We start from the raw sequence: 18,014 nt of genomic DNA on the forward strand, positions 1-18,014 counted from the left end.
TTGGTATCCCTAATTCAATTATTTTTGATAATGCCTTAGCATTTGTAGGAGATAAGGTTACTGAATGGGCTCTAAAGAATGACATCTATCTTAATACATCTTATAATTATTATGCTCAAGGAAATGACTTAGTTGAAAGTACTACCAAGAATCTGCTTGGGATAATTAAGAGGACATTGCAGGAGAACAAGAGGGAATGACATTCCAAGCTGAAATCTGCCCTATGGTTGGATAGGGTCACTCCTAAATAGATTATTGGTACATCCCCCTATGTTTTTGTAATGTCCCCTTTTTTAGCATTTCATAGCATGATGTTGTCGTTAGCCTGTTTCCCCACGGTCCCGTAGGCTAACTAGGACATTAAAGGAACTTAGAGGCCATTTGGCCTAGATAGTTCCAGTTGCAGGTCTTTCTGAGGGGTTTTGAGGCAACTTTGGGCATACTTACTGTTTATAGTAAGTCATCTTCGATATGGTCATACATCTAGTGGCAGCGGTATGTCGATGGTAATTGTTTAAAGTCGACAAGAAGACTTGTTTATCATTGATAAGATTTGTTATGCATTGATAAAGCTATTTCATAAAGTTAAATTTAAATATTTAACTTTATTAATGCATAGACTATAGTTTGTGGGAAATATTTAAATTAAAAGAGTCCCCTTTATTTTATAACACATTGGAGACATAAGTTACATAAAGGGACTGATGTTTTAGCCTAAATGGAGAAAACGAAGGATTGAGCTCTTGTGAGAACACTATAAAAGAAAGGGAGGAGCTTCTTTTTAGTATGCTTGGAAATATCAAAAAAATTGGAAAATTTTGTGGAGATTATGTCTCAATAGTTTGAAGGACGAAATCCCTTCAAGCTGAAAATCTTGACGCCATTGAAAGATATGGTCTTGAGATTTAACATGATAGCAGTCCGAAAAAGCAGATACGAAAAAGCAGTCCGAAAAAGCGGAACCGAAAAAGTAGGCTGAAAAAGCAGTCCCAAAAAGCGGAACCGAAAAAGCAGTCCGTAAAAGCAATTCAAAAAGCCGATCCAAAAAAGCAGCTCAAAAAAACAAATCGGAAAAGCAAAGCAGAAGGGTCAGCATTGAAGGAAATTATTACAGCCATCTACAACCAGGTTCCCTTGTTAGTATTGTTTTTTAGGGTATTATAAGTTTCAGCTGCAAGTGTGCATTATACCAGCATTATCATTTTGTAAGCCATGTAAATGCCAAAAATCTTGGCCATATTTCTTGAGCATTGTATTAGAAAATTCATTGCAATTAAGAAGATAATAGTTGTCGGTGTCATTTAAGCAATTCAATATCATTATTTATCAGCTAGTTAGTTTGCATACCAACTGTTTGTAAAAATGCCAGTTGGCTGTAAGTGTTCATTTCTCATGCTTAGATCATATATATGCACTGAATATTGTCAAAATTAGTAGCACACTCATGTTAGGTCATTGTGTAGTCCATTTGGAGTCTTCTAGCACAAGATTCTCATTGATGCAAATTGAAGAAAGAGTCATTTAAAGCCAGCTGAAATACTATATCAGTCATACGTCCCTTGCATGTGAATTGTTTGATGAAATTCCTTGAGCTTTCATCAGCAATTTGAGAGCAGATTTGAGGAGGGTCATTAAAATTTTAGTGTATGGAAAAGAAGCTAGGCTGCCTACTTATATTGAGTTTCCAACTGTACAGCTTGCAAATAAATTGATGTTATTTGAGGAGAACAATCCCCTGAAGCTAAGGTACACTAAGTTGCTGGAGTTAGAGGAGGAGAGGGTAAAGCATTGCAAAAAATGGAATATTAGTAGTGTCTAACCAAGAAAACATTTGATAAGTGGCCCACTAATCGTTATTTCAAAGAACATTACCTGGTATTAAAGTGGGATGTTCGTAAAACCAGACCAGGTCAACATGCCAAGTTTGATCATTTTTGGTCTGGTTTGTTTCTAATTGTTGAATGCAAAGAACACAGTGCATTCTAGCTTGCAATAATGGAAGGAAAAGTTCTGCCTATCCTTGTGAATGGGATACACCTCAAGCCATGCTTTGAGGTATGGTTTATGAGTTTCAACTTGTGCAAATTAGGATAGTTTGCTTTGGTGTCTTGTTTCAGTTTAAGGGTTTTGATTTTTCCTAAGTGTTGATGCACAGTTAGTTGTTAGCGTGTTATTGGCAATTGCATATTCACTCATCCTAGAGTCAATCCATATCAAGGTTCTACATTACATATACAAGAGAATAGGTCATCCTACCATGTACTCTATTGACTTGCATACCTATACACATGCATTCACTCTAGCATACTCAAATACACGCTTATCAATATGTTCAGTTTTTGTTTTCCCTTGAGTGTTTTGAACACATTCTAGTTTTAAGGTTGCTAGTCAAAGGTCAAATGTTCAAAGTCTGAAATCTGGAAAAGTCATGAGTCAAAGCTTAAGTTATTACTATTTGGGTCAACCATACAAATACAAACTAGTCTAAAGGTCATCACATCCAATAGGCTCATCCATACATCTAGGACAGATCCTCATAGTAGAAAACAGTTCGCATATACTTGCTGATTGGATCACATACCTGCATATCAACAAGCCCAATGAGTGTCAAATCAATGAACCCCACTAAACCTGCTCATACACGCCTACCTAATCCAATCAGCCAGCACACAAATCATTCAACCTATTTTCAAGTCCTAAAAGTGCATGTTTTCAAGACTCTATTGCCCAATGGATGTTAAAGGCTATTGGTTACATGTATAACAGGCAAACAATCAACAAAGGTCGCCAAAAATGTTACTTAATTTTAGCACATGATAAAATTCAGTTCTAATATGATCAAATGAAAGCAAAGTACACATTTTTATTGCATTCAACTCATGTTTTAAAGACTAAATCATATTTCATTCAAAGCGAAAAAAATAGAGAAAAATGTCCTTTGTATTATTCATCATAGTATACAATTGATATTTACAAAACTGAAATGAAATGAATGTTGAAAGTAAAAATCTCTCACACAATTAACCGTGAGAGTGGCCCCTAGAACTATTAATACATATTCCTACTCTATTAAATTACATAGCATAAAAAGAAAGAGCATAGAGTAAACAGGATCATAAGGCACCAGTCATTGCCTGTAATGACTGGTCACTTTGCATTTGTACAATCCTACCTATGCGCTGCCCCGAATCATATTTCCCCCAAGTCCTACATACATCAAAGAAAAGTGTTAGATCCAACAGATCTAAGCAATGGAGCATCTCACCTCATACAAAAAACCATCTATGCTATTGTCATGCTCTGGACTTCCATAAAATACAACCATTTACCAACAGTAGAGTCAAACAATCATGCCAAAGAATGTTTTATTACTAACATGTTTATTTTTTGTGTAGCGTCTTGTATCAAATAAGTACGGGGATATATCTATAGGCTCCCATGAGGGTTATTGAGCCTGACACACCCATTAGAGATAGGACCTATGAAGCTGATTAGAACAAGTATAGAAGTATTAAAGGGACAACTCTTTTAGGCTTGAAACCTTTTGATTCAAACGGAACAGTAGAGTTGAAAGTGTTAAGTTACATGAAGAACAAAAGAGTCTGCAATTCAGCTACAGGAATGAAGGAATATCACAAAGCTGATAAAAAAAAATTTTAAAAATTCACACTACATGAAGACAATTGGAGATTTGAAACCAACAAAGAAATAGGAAGATAACAATGGAATAACAGAATGAGCTGAAAAGAAAGATGCCAAGCAAAATGTTCACATATTTGCTTTAACTCGTATCTATAGGAGCAAAAGGTAACACTTTAAAGCCCAAATATGCAGAGAGCATATTATTAAATGGTTAAGTTGTTTTATTCGAAGTGCATAGCAACAACAGTAAAACACTAAGAAGGCTACAGAAAAAGCATTTTGAGTGCAGTAGCAACATGTTAATCAATGGAAAATAGAGATGAGCTCTTTAACTGAGTGCTCAAATACAAAGCCGGAAATTTCTCAAATATTACATGATTTCAATCATAAAGAAGAGGAAAATGTTTCACAATATACTTTTTTGTCTTTCCTGTTAGTTAACAGCTTTCAGTCACGGCTTCCTGTATGACAAGGATGAAATTATGAAGCATTTAGAAAAATGAAATTTTTGGTATAGTCCCATTGCTCGTTTATATTTAAAAAAAGGAAAGATGGTCAGATTCTGGTTAATATTCAGAGACAAGCAAATAATCATGAGTTTCAAAGCTTTCGGATAAATATACATTATTTGTAGCAAAGAAAGCATGTTCAACAGCAACAACATTCAATATTGCAGTGAAAATAGACAAACATTGTGGTTTCTTGAATGTGAATGCAAGCTACAGAACTATCAAAGCAAAATGGAACCGACATTTTCCAGTTCTAAATTCATGACAGCATATGCAAGGAGGAGCAAGTATGTAAGAAACATATCTGTTCTATGTGGCATCAAACGCTTCAAAAGAAAACCCATATGTTTTCTTTTAAAATCTGCCAAGAAGGAAAACTGATTCTTCACAAGAAATAGAGTTATTTACTGGCACACAAGAAGAAGTTTAAGCCTCCTGTGGTAGTAAGAGGAAAAGGTAATCATACCCATCATCTAGAAGCAACAAAAAATGGAGTTTGCAACACTCATTTAACGATTCTAATGAAGTATGTCAGAAATCTCAAAAGCACAAGTAGAGCGAGGTTTGATCAAGAGTTTGAAACTTCCTATGATCAAAGAATATCCAATTGTGACAATTTTTGTGTCTCATGAGCACCCGTGAAACCACATTAGAATCACATTAGAAAATGTCATGCTCAGCCAAATAATGGAGTTGCTTATATGAAAACCCATGATAAAAGGTGAAATGGGTTTGATTTAGAAAGTTCAAAACATTCAGATTTGTAGAGGAGATCAAAACCCTTCATGGTAGAAAGCTTCCAATTCATCAATAGAAACACTTAAAGTTATTATGAAGATCTACATATTCATCACAGTCACAGCTAGATCTATAGATAGAAAAACCCAGATGAAGCCATTTTTTGATAATATAAGGAACAGCCATGGCAAGAGAAGCCCAGTAAATGGCCACTGTAGTTAAGCTTCAACAAATACGGTAAAAACACAGACAATGATGTCAATGATGGAAAGTAATAGTGCCAAAGATAACTTACAACCTCAAGAAGGACATATGTAACAGACAACCCAGTAGCGGCTTCAACATCAAAAGGTGAAACTCCAGAAAATCATGGAAGAAGAATAGACTTCAAATCATGTGTAATCGCAACAATGAGGCCAAATTCATTCGCAAGAAAAAATTCAGCAAATACAACTACAACAAAAGATTCAGAACCAACAACAAATACTAAAAAATCAGGCCATGAGATGCAAACAATACTCAGAACCTCCATGATAGTGGCTAGGTTTTCCAAACCCTAAATTGCTATCTTCTTTGTCTAAGATCCAGATCATTTGATGACCCAAAAAAGACTGTCTTTCACTTTTATTTCATCATTTATTGTATTGGAATCTCTTTTTGGGTCCGCATATAAATGTTTTCAAGGAGCATTTTATTTATTTTTCATAGTTTGTAACTTTATTCATTTGAAGTTATATATTATGTGAATAAAAATGTTATCATTTTAGCATGAATGTATAAATGTAATTATTAATTTATATAAATGATATTAAATAAATCAATTATTTAAAATAATAAATTTGGTGCAACAAAATGATAAAGAGGGAAATTTGAATTATATTCAAATTAGAAGTAATGGAGTCCTTTGTTAACTAGGTGTTCCGAAGAGAGAGGTGGCATTCTAATGGCCTAGATTAAGGAGTTAAGGTTCAGTTTCAGATTACCAGTTAGAGTCTCCTTGTATGATTTTATAGTGCTGGCATTTCAGAGTTGCCAATTGTCCTAGTTATCCTTTTGAGGCTTTGAGTCTAACTGGTGACTTTTAAGTTTTAAGTCATTCTAGGAGATTTTTGAGGTGATTTTGGAGTTTTCTTGGACCAGTCATCCTAGATACATATCAAAGGAAGAGTTTGGGCAACATTTGGAATTTTTTTGAAGTTCTTAGAGTCATATTTGGAACTATATTCTCTGAGACCAAACCCTCACTTCCTGATTTTTGGGAAAGTGGTTGAGTTTGGAATTTGTTATGTACTTGTCTTTTGTTTGGAGAAGAGGTTCAGTTTTTGGAGAAGGGGTTCAGCGTTTGGGAAGAAGAGCCTTTGTATTTCAGGCATTGTGTTTATCATCCTACTGTATCAGATTTCTACCATGTATTTTCAGATACTGTGACAGTTTATACAACTTATTTTGAATCTATTTCTAGAGTTATACTTGTATGCTTTGATAGTGATTGATGTCGTTTTCTTGTATTTCTTGTTAGAAACCTTAAAATTATGTCTCATTCTACATCTTTTATGATTTGAAGTACTATGCATAGGTCAGGGGTTATATCAAGTGTTTGAAGATATTGATTGTGATTAATTCCTTTTAATATTTTTAGGTTTTGAGTTTTCCTCTGAAATACTTATCTGCAAAATATATAACCAGGAGTTGTATCTGTGTTTAGAATGCTGCAAGCTGTTAGATTGTGCTTGGAAAGTTATTTGCTTCAATCAAATTAATTTGTGTATCACCCTTTTTCTTTATCTGTGTAATATTTCAAGTCATTAGTACTTCTCTACCTCTTTCCCTCACAAGTTTTCCTTAGTTTTGATAATTAGGTGATTCATCATACAAAATCAGATAGGAACCAACCTAGAACCCGAAGCTTCAATCAGATCATAGGATACCCACAACCTCTAATTGATACCATGTTACTCCAAAATTGCTGGAGTCTTAGGACCTTAGCAATAGGGTGCAAAATTTTGGAGTTAACAGTCATACTTGTCATCGATAAACTACGGCGACTAGATTTACATCTGATTAACAGACGTTACTAATTGAAGATAATAAACAAATCATGATTATATTTAATATATGAATTGGTTTATATAAGTGCTGATCGGAGTTTATTATTGGATTGATTAGCATGAGTTATGAAGAGACACGATGATGGATAGACATGTCTCCACTTTTGGTGGAGACATGCATATCCACCATTGTACCCCTTTAAATTATATATATACTCAAGCTTGATGGATATGGTAAGCACCAAAATCTATTTGTGCAAAACAATCTGGAAATTGATCTCTATCGTTCATATTCAGAAATCAGTATTACAAATCTGAAACATTATGTATCTCCCACCATATTTGAGAGAGATTATTGTCTTGTTCATGTTACAACCTGCAAGTAAGATACAAAGATTAGTAAGAATTACATTCTGAAATTGAAAAGACATACAATCCAGATCTGAGATAAATCTAATCGTCATTAACATCACTGAACTTAAAAGGAAAAGAAAAGAAAAGATATATGCCCTTATATGTTCTAAATCATGGATTAGCCCTCCTTATCTAGCTGTTATCCTTTAATTTTCACAATATATTTCAACATACAGACTTAGATTGAGCATATGAACAATCATTCATTCTGTGGTTTAGCACCTGACACAATTCTTTTGTTAAATCTTAATCAATATAATTTTTGGTTGGCTGAAGAGCTGGACTTTCTGACTTTTGTTGGCAATATTTATTTGATCCTGGAGTTCTTCAAGATATCTCTTTTATAAATCTTCATTTGTTTTAAAAATATACTTCAAAGCATCATATACTGTATAGAAATGTACTGTAAATGGTTTAAACTACAATCTGTAGAGGCTTTATTTATCCTTTGAACTCTACATCTAGCAAGGAAATGTGACTTGTGACTTGAGACGTTTCAATTCATTGTTGCCAATAGACAAAATTCTCTACAGGAGAGTGCTTTCAATTATTATCTCCTTCTAATTTACAGGTACTGTATGACATTGGTATAGTTTCCACTGAAGAGCCATTTCAATGCCTTATTAATCAGGGGATGATTCTTGGAGAGGTATGTTATGTTTCATCTTGTATTTTTACATTTGACGTGCCTCATGAAATAAAAATGATCAGTGAATGGAGTTGTAGGTTGAGTATACAGCATACATAGACAAGAAAGGGAATATGATATCTGCTGATTTGGTTGATGATGAAAGTAGTTACCATCAAGAGAAAGTACAAGAGAACAAGGTAAGTAACCCAAATTAGTTGAGAAAAAAATAACTTTATTCAGTTCATACTTTACCTGCTGACTACTTTCAGGCATGATTTTGAAGTAGAAATATATGTAGAAATGGAGAATTGAATGTGATACTTATTCTTCCAGATATTTATAATGATTTCCAGTTCCACATGTTTGTATGCTAAACAACAGGTCTTGAAATCTGGAGATACTTATGTCTTGAAAAATGATCAAAGTATTCGTCTCAATGCTAGAGCATACAAGATGAGTAAGAGTCGAGGAAATGTGATAAATCCAGATGATATTGTTCATGATTATGGGGCTGATTCACTTAGATTGTATGAAATGTTTATGGGCCCTCTAAGGTACTTTCAGTACAATAAAAAATGAATACTTTTGTTCTAAGAATAAACCTCATTAGTTTTATTTGAAAAAATCTTTTCTAAGGGCCAAAGTGTAATTTTGGCAAAAGACTACAATATTTTGACCCTCCAGTCCTTTCCCAAATTCAGGGATACGAAAATATGGAATACTAATGGTGTTGAAGGAGTTCATCGCTTCCTAGGTAGAACTTGGCGATTGTTAGTTGGTCCTCCTCTAACAGACGGATCATATAAAGAAGGTACAGTTACAGTGGACGTAGAACCAAGCCATGGTCAACTTCGATGTCTCCATCAGTGTATTCAAAAGGTAAGTTTACACAGTGAATTCTTTTGAACCTGTGAAATCCCAGTTAAATTTAGAGTAATAATAGATTACTGATGAAGCCTAACATCTTTTTGTACTCACAATATGATTCACTTACAAGCTTTATGTATATTGTAATTTTACAAATTAGTTGAAGCTTGTGTTTCAAAAATAGAAGCTGCTCAGCAATGGGCACTGTTCACTTTGCAGCTACAAAAATAGTCACAGGGCATGATTGGGAGGCTGGAGCTACATTATATGGAAGAGATCAGACAGATGATAAAAATCTGTAAGAAATCATGCACATTTGTGCTCAATTGTAGCTTCAAAGCACCCCCATACCCTTGGTGAAAAAGGGCTGCAAGTATAGTGAGTGTAGACCCACATTTGATTGGATTGGAATATTGCTCAATGATTTTGATTAAAACCTCTCCCAGAAATGAAGAAGCTTTTCTCCTGGAAATGAATGCTGAAAAGCTCAACTCTGAGATTGAAAGCAGTGGAACCAACAACAGTCACGAGTCCACACACAACAACAAAATGACAACACAGTGAGATTGGATAGAGGATATCAGCAATAGAATATTGAGTGTGCAATTTCTCTGAAAAATTGGGTGTTCTGCACAACAGTGGTTGCATCTCACTCCACATTTGTTTTGCAGATACTTTGCATGTTCATTGATGAAATAAAAAGCTTGAACTGACAGACAAGTTTCAAAACAAATTCAGAAAAAAAAATGCAAGCATTTATATTGCCAAATTGCAGGCCAATCAGTATTTTTGTTGGGAATTCCTGTTTATGTTCGACAAGTCTCAAATATTTGGAATGAAGACTCGCTAAACATAGATTAAAAGCTGGCCACAGATCCTGCCTTGCATAAACCTCAATTCAAACATATAAAATTTGCGGCTGCTACCCCGATAAACAGTTTTGGCACTGCCTCACTCAATATACAAGGACTTGGCTACATTTTTCTCCTAATAATCAGCTGTTATCTCCATCAAACTGCTCATTGATACTAAAGACTTAACATTTGGAATGCACCGTCTGCATCTCCCTACGCAAAACTGCATCGGACTACCATAGGTACAGTTTAAATATTGATCTGCGACTATTCTCCATAATTTTCAGACCAGAATACTTTTTGAGGTTAACATTGCTAAACCATTATGAGTTTTGCCTGTAAAGGAAATTCTTGTTGAACTTGTTGTCTGCATTCTGCAGTCTTCTAGATTTTTTGGATGGGTTTCATCTCTTGGATTGTTGAGACTTGGAAAGCTGGATGCTCTTGAACAATATGGATACAGAGAAATTATTGAATATTTTCCCTGCAATGAAAACTTTCTAGTTCAGTATCTTTAAATTATTATTATTTTGTTTGTTTGTCTTGTATTTCACTAATTTCATGTAACTGGATTTATTTGTTGTCTCCACATGGAATACATTTTATGTTATCATTTGGAAAATGAAGAGGTTTGTATGCCTAGTTAACTTTGTTTCTAAATATTCTTTTTTACAGGTGTCTAGAGAAATAGAGGGGATACGCTACAACACTGCAATAGCTGCAATGATGGAGTTTGTTAATACAGCTTACAAGGTAATGCCAATGAACTTCAACTACTTTTGTGGAGGATATGCAAAGTTGTAAATCTAATCATATAGGTTTATTTATTGAATTAACTTAATATTTGTTTTATATGAAAGGGTCCAAAAATATGAGATGCCCTCCTTGGGATTATTAAGATTCCCTTCATGACAAAAATTTCACAAGTTAATAAGCTTTCATGTATCAAATTCTAATGTCAATGTTCATTTCGCTTCTTTCCTATATGCAGTGGGAAACCCAGCCAAAATCAGTCCTTGAAAAATTTGTTCTTCTTCTTTCTCCTTGTGCACCACATATAGCTGAAGAATTATGGCAGCGAATGGGACATACTGATTCACTTGCATATGAGCCTTGGCCAAAGGTTTGTATACTTATTAATAATTTAGTATATATATCTTAAATGCATCTATTTAAAAAATATTTGAGAAGTGTCAGATTTAAACTATTTTATTTATTTGAGTTGTTTTATTTTATTCTAAAACTATTTTACCATTAATTCTAATTTTAATTTATCTGTATTGTTTTTTGAATTTTTATTTGCAGAGCTGTTTTGTTGATATGTAGTTCTCTAATAGTTTCATATGCATACATTAATCAAATTTTATAATTATGATGTATTTATTTTAAAAATTGTTGGTGACTAGTAGTTTTTCTTTGACTTTCTTTGACAATTATGACATCATATGCTTCTCCCCTGCTGTCACTGTAACTTAAACCTCTTAACATAATTATAGCTAATTAACAGAGATTGCCAAATTGATAGGTAATTTTTTTAATTCTCTCCCCTCCTTTTAAGGTTAACTTACAAAGGTGCTCATAAAATCAATGGGATCTCCTCATATCACCTACATGCTTTAGATACTTGAACCTTTCCTAGAGGCTATTATGCATCTGTGGTACGTGGAATCAGAATATTTAGTGCCAGTCTACGTAAACTTGTTTGGCATCATCAATGATACATGCTGTCATTTGTAACTATAATCTTATAAAGTATAGTATCCACATTTGTGATCTATCCAATATACAGATTTGCAGTCTTGACGAATGCCTACTTTCCTTTGCATGATTTTATAGTTTTTTAATTTGAAACAGAAAGAAATTCGAGTTGAGAACTATCGACATTTGCATTTGTAATGTCCCCTTCTTGGGACATTAGGAAATCTGAAGATAAATTCACAAAATATCAATTTTGGCTTTAGGGACCTTAATGCAAATTTATTAAATGGGTCAAATTAATATTCTAAGGTGGGGTAAAGGTGACGAGAAGGAAAAAGACAAAAGGATAGGAGAAGGAAGCTGAAGGGTCACCATTTTGAATATAAAAGAAGGATGAGGAGCTTTTTTCAGTATGCTTGGATATTGATTTGGTTTTGAGATTTTTCTTGGGAAAAATAAGGAAGCTTCTGCTTCGATTCAAGATCTAAGGATGCAAACCCTCTAGTTCTTCTTGTTGGATTAGACGCAGCCCCGAATCATCATCTACGTTGAATTCGCGATAAATTTCACAGTTGCATTTCAAGTAGGATATTACAGTGGTATCGAAGAGAAAAATCCTGCCATCCTATGGAGTTACTGGGAAATAATTTTCAGCACAAGTTATCAGAGGATAAATTTGCAGAGAGATTATTACACATTTCAGATTTATATACTAGTTTGGAAATAAAAGTTTATATCCAGATATCCTTTAACAAAGTCAATAACTTCTCTTTGTCATGATTGGTCTAAATATATTAAAGGGGAGCAATTTAAAGGATTATATTTACTATCAAGGTATATGTTTCTGTGCTAGAGAATATAATAAGATTTGACGACTTATCATTTTCTTCAGTGACATGTCCTGCATTTTGTCATCACTAAATGTAGGTAATAGTACGAAATTTTTTCAACTTTAGTTTCGAAATTTTTTCAACTTTAGTTTCTTCACTCTCAATTCATTATTTAATTGAATAACATTGATTAGTCGATCGACCCTAATTGATATAATTAACAATTTTAATGAAGGTTTTCCTCAAGTTTTTTAATCTTTCTGTTTGTTGAGCCTGTGCTTGATTTTTGAAGCCTTCGACATCTTTTTTCACGTTTTTGAGTGTGTTTGTTAAACTTGGGTCTTTTGAATTTACTCAAATCATTGTTTTCGGTTCTCCATTCGATTCGATTTTTCTTAGGGCTTAATCGGGGTTAGCAATCAAAAAATATGATTATTTTAGTGCCCAAAAAGTGGACTCTAGGTGCAACTATATGATTTAAAAAATCATGTTATATTTTAATGTTGATATTCACTTTTTGAATAATATAACATAAATTCACTTTATGTTATGTTTTTAAGTTGGTTTATTACTTAAATTTATCTCTTAATGTAACTGTAGTACACTATATGTTTTATTTTTAACTTGAGTTGTTTTATAATTTTGCACTTAAGTGACTATATTAACTATATAGTTTGATTTATTTTTGAAATAACTTAATATTTTATTTAAAACATGTAAGTTAAATATTACTTTTGAAATGACATTTTCTTATAATATGTTAGTTCTATTATGCAAATGTTATTTTCAACCAATTTAAGGGATATTTCTTCAAAAATCAATTAGACATGTGCTTAATTGCTCACTTAAATTGTTCATTTACATGTCTTTAAATCCATTTACATGTAAATATGAAAATTCCTCTAGAGACCACAATTTTCAACTAAACAGGCATTTTTAAACACTTATACACATAAATACATGTATTTTGAATTATGTAAAGACCCTCCAAGAGTAAGACTTTCATATTTCAGTCTTTTTCAAAATATGCAATGACCTCCAGAGAGTGCAATTTTGCACTATAGACATGTTTCAACAAGTTTTTAAAACATGTAATGCATGCTCAAGAGTGTGATTAGCACATTGAAGCCAAAATACAAGTTTTTAAAATATGCAAATAGAGTGCAAATTGCATGAGGTGTCAAGTTTGATTTATTTTAAAAATTTAAAACATGCAATCTCCATTATAGAATGTAATTTGCCTTTGATACATGCAGTGTCCTTCTAACAACCTGTTTTTGACTTCCAAGGAGGAAAACTTAATGCATTTGCTCCTCAAGAACACGTTTTTGTAAGAAAACCTTCAAATCTGCCCATGACCTAGTTTGAAATCTTGAACATCAAGGTCGTTTTACCTCTTTGGGCACTTCTATGCATTAAACATTGGAATCCATGCAAAAATCGCCACATTTTGTGATGTTTTGAGACGAAGTTTTTGTAGTCTATTTCTTGGCATTATTGTTCACATGTTGGACCAAAGAAGAATCATTTTGGCATTATCATCTATGTTTTTGATTTCTAAGATCATGTGTTTTCTCTCCAATGACAAAAATGATTCATGATATTGCATCTCAATAACACATTTTTTCCAAAAAAAATGGTTTTGAGCAAAAACAGTTTATGCTTTGGTGATCTTTGACCACGTTTTTGGCATTCTTATGCCAAATACGACCATTGAATGCTCATTAATCATCCATTGCTTGCAAGCTTGGGGGAAGTCAAATAATTGTTTGTTAATCCGGATTTGAAGGAGAATTGGTCTTCAAGTCTATAAATCTTGTTATTTTGGCTCTTTGATCTCCAAGTAAGTGGACATACTCAATCTTGCTCATTAATTCATGTGTATCTTACTATTTTGTTGCATATTTTAGCTTGATTTTGCACACTTGTACAAAGGTATACCATGAAAAGTTTCATGGTATAGATTGTGGTGCCTCTAACAATGTCATGCCAGCTAAGGTTATTGATGCTTTGGGATTAACTTTGACAAAATCCTTTGGTAGTTGCTATTCTATGGAGAATAAGCAAGTACCACTGAAAGGGCAATTCAAAGATGCTCAATTTGCCTTTGCATCCTTCTTGGACAAGAAGATCAAAATAATTGTTATGGTTGCAGACGTACCTACTTCTTATGGTATGTTACTTGATCGTAATTTCTATAAGGATGTGGGTAGTGAACTCAATATGGATATGAGTGAAGCTAGAATACTTGTCAAAGGTATCATGCAAATTTTGCACCCTGAGAGAGAAACGAAGTATGTGGTGGTGAAATCTAATGATCTGCATGCTCAAATTCTTTTTGAATCAGCTATTATGAGTAATTATTACCTACATGCCGATGAAGTGTCAGAATTTGCAGAGGATTGGACAAACTTTGAAAGTTCTTTCAGACACTGAAAGATTTGAAGATGCTACTAAAGATCTAGAAGAGGCTATCATTCCAAATCAACTACCAGTCACTGTTGAAAGAGAAATTGTTCCTGAAGATAATCCTATGAATTTTCTTAAGAAAGAGGAAAATGTTTCAGTCACAGATTCTACTGATTCTCTTGAAGGAAAGATTATTCTCATGGATTGTGATGTAAGTTCGAGTACTTCCAATGATGTTTGGATTATGGAATTCGATCGAAGTTGTGCTTCTATGGGTTCTAGAGCAGGAATTGTGATGATTTCACCTAAAGGAGAATTTTTCCCTTTTTCCTACAAGCTGCACTTTCATAATACTAAAAAAACGGCTGAATATGAGGCTTTGATATGCAGATTGAACATGGAGCAAGCCAAAGGAATTAGGAACTTGCATGTTAAAGGAGATGCTGAGTTGGTGGTATGTCAAGTCAAAAGTCAATGTCAAGCCAAAAATGATCAACTTAGAGATTACCGTGACCTTGCTTGGGATTTCATTAAGTTGTTTTATGCCTTCAATATCTCAATGATCCCTAACGAGATGAATGATAGAGCTGATTCACTTGTTTCAGCTACTTTGTTACTTCCCCATCAAGACTTTGAAGATGGTATATATGAAATACAACTAGTTTACCAACCAATTATTCTAGATAATTGTGAACATTGGAAAGTCTTTAATGATGGTACTCAAATTATCAATTTTTGTGGAAACCAAGGAAGGATTTGATGATATGTACTTTGAAGGAGGCAAGAATGTGCCAAATGAAATCATTTCTAATGAAAATTCTGATACTGGTCAAGGAGTAACTCAATTGAAAGGAAATAAGATTCCCAAAGGTCTCATTTCTTTGGAAAAGCTATTTGACAAGCATAACGGGTATGTCAAAGAGCAATAGAAGATGAGGACTAGTTCCTTGGGACAATATGAGAAATAAAATATTGGGACTAAAGATGATCCAAAGGTAGTTAACATTGGAAACTGGTATACTCATGAAGAAAAGGAGTTCGTCACTTTTCTTTGTGAATACAAAGATGTTCTAGCTTATTCTTATGAGGATTTGAAATCTTTTCATCCTAAGGAAGTTCAATATGGTATTCCTCTTAAGTTTGACGTAACTCACTTCCACCAAAAGCAATGGCAATATAATCTAAAGCTTTTGGGTACCATTCTAGCTGAAATTCAAAAAATGTTGGAAGTAGGTATTATCTTTCTAATTCAACATGGGTAGCTAATATAGTTCTTGTTAGAAAGAAGAATTGTAGAAATTCGAATCTATGTGGATTTACGCAATCTTAATCAAACGTCTCTCAAGGATAACTACACATTGCCAATCATGGACCAAGTGTTACAAGTTATCACTAGTTTAGAAATGTTATCTATGCTAGATTGCTTTTTGAGCTACAATCAAATTGAAGTCCATGAGGATGATCAATATAAGTGAAATGTCCCTTGATCCTTTTGGCTGAAACTCACGATCTCCTAGATAATAGTCCTTCGGAGATATTCATAGTTTGACACTCCTTACAAAAATGCTACTCTTGAAGTCTTTCAAGGATCTGCCTTATTAAAAAGAAAAGTTTTTTTCTTTCTATCAATTAAGAGTTTGATTATTTCCTTATAAGGCTGTGAATGATGATTTGGTCTACCTCTTGTTTGCCTAACAATATTGTCTTTATTAGAATTGAATATCGTTTTGACTTTCATTTATGTCTTAATGATACCTTGGCTAAACCTGACTATGTGTCTCAATTTATTATAACCTCTGTATGTAATCACTGAGAATTTAGACCTTTGTCTATTCTTATAGTTGTAATCGAACTATATCTGCCTGCAACTCTAAATGGAGAATAACATATGGTGTTGCTTTCACTCTAAATATCGATTCTAGAGAAATGGGAATTTATATTCAATCTTGACACTAGTTTTTTCAATTGCTTGTGCTGATTGATTTGATGCTCTAAATGAGAAATGATCTATGGTCAAATATTGTGTGGCCTAGTCTGCTTGTCCATTATCCCACCCTTCTATCTTTTCAAAATATGATGGAGGTGTAGACTATTGCGTTCCAATTGACCGTCACCTTGTGATGAGATGTGGCTCATTGATTTACATTCGTATGCCTATCCTTTTCACTTGCATTGATTGCCTTCTTCTTGACTTGTATTTTGATGAAACTGGTGATGAAGTTTTTATGCTTGATGATGTAGCCCTTGAATGTTTATTGACTCAATCTTGCCTTCATTCTCTCCAGGTTGTCTATGTTTTATTTCTCCTCCCTTCCTCTTTAATGTTGATGTGTCTTCTCACTGCAATTGGTGTTTGAACCTTCCTTCCATTCATTAGACGTTGGTGACTTTAGATATTTCTCTTCGATGGTTGGTTGCTCTTGAATTTGTATCGATTTGGAGGCGATATCTTTTGGTCTAGTACTCTGTCGTGTATGCTTTCCTTCGCTATTACCATTTGTGAGTTAGAAAAATCAATTAGTTCCTTTATACATTGTGACCTGGTGCTATGTTAAGAACACGTCTTTAATAATGGTGGTTGGAAATGCTAAGTGGTGAGTTGACATATTGATTAATATTTTATTATCAATATAAACTTTATTTTGAGACATTGATATATATATATATATATATATATATAATCAATATGTACTAATTTGCTTTAGGGATAGTAACGATATATTAATATATTTATACTATAATATGATAACAATATTAGTAATTATATATCTATGATATATTAAATTATCATCTAATAGTAATAATAGTTTATTATAATTGATTCATTATTATTTATATATAAATTATTATTATCTATATTTTAAGATCAGTATATCATTTTGTATCAATGATATTATTAATCTATTTGCTTAGTTTTGAATAATTATTCTTGTCTATTACAGGCAAGAGCCTTCAACACAACGGTATTGTGAACCTCTTATCGAAGAGGTCTTGGGTTTGGATCCACTCGCACTTAGTAAATAATAATAATAATTAATCACAACACATAATAATTAATCTTGGCTTCAGCCTCTTACCTACCAAAAATTTAAAAAAGAACTTATTATTGTTTATTATTATTTATTTATTTATTACTTGTTGAATCTTCTTTTTAGAAGAAAATATTAAAATGGGGGACATGACAGTCCTTCCCTCCCAAAATTGCTTGTCCTCAAGCAATCTAAACTCTCAATGTGGTTATGATATTCAATTCTATGGCCCTGAAACAAAAAATCCATCTTGAAGTTAGAACAACAATATAATTTGAAAAAAAAAATTGTAATATTTCATTTAAAATATCAAGAATAATGAAGCAAACTTATCTTAATATTCCC

The 18,014-nt window shown here is 33.2% G+C and overlaps 1 protein-coding gene across 1 annotated transcript in view; it reads left to right on the forward strand.

Annotated features, from left to right (window-relative positions):
* Positions 1 to 18,014, forward strand: part of EMB2369 (tRNA synthetase class I (I, L, M and V) family protein) — a 257,898-nt gene that overhangs the window by 212,627 nt on the left and 27,257 nt on the right. Inside the window, exons 14-19 of the mRNA XM_089820739.1 lie at positions 7,923 to 8,000; positions 8,078 to 8,179; positions 8,364 to 8,536; positions 8,684 to 8,861; positions 10,379 to 10,456; positions 10,695 to 10,826. Of these exons, the coding sequence (XP_089676865.1) occupies positions 7,923 to 8,000; positions 8,078 to 8,179; positions 8,364 to 8,536; positions 8,684 to 8,861; positions 10,379 to 10,456; positions 10,695 to 10,826 (741 nt within the window). The remainder of the gene's footprint in view (positions 1 to 7,922; positions 8,001 to 8,077; positions 8,180 to 8,363; positions 8,537 to 8,683; positions 8,862 to 10,378; positions 10,457 to 10,694; positions 10,827 to 18,014) is intronic.

This window comes from Cupressus sempervirens, chromosome 3 (genome assembly GCF_028749045.1).
Source record: "Cupressus sempervirens isolate cs-2001-9-10 chromosome 3, ASM2874904v1, whole genome shotgun sequence".
Classification (NCBI taxonomy): Eukaryota; Viridiplantae; Streptophyta; class Pinopsida; order Cupressales; family Cupressaceae; genus Cupressus; species Cupressus sempervirens.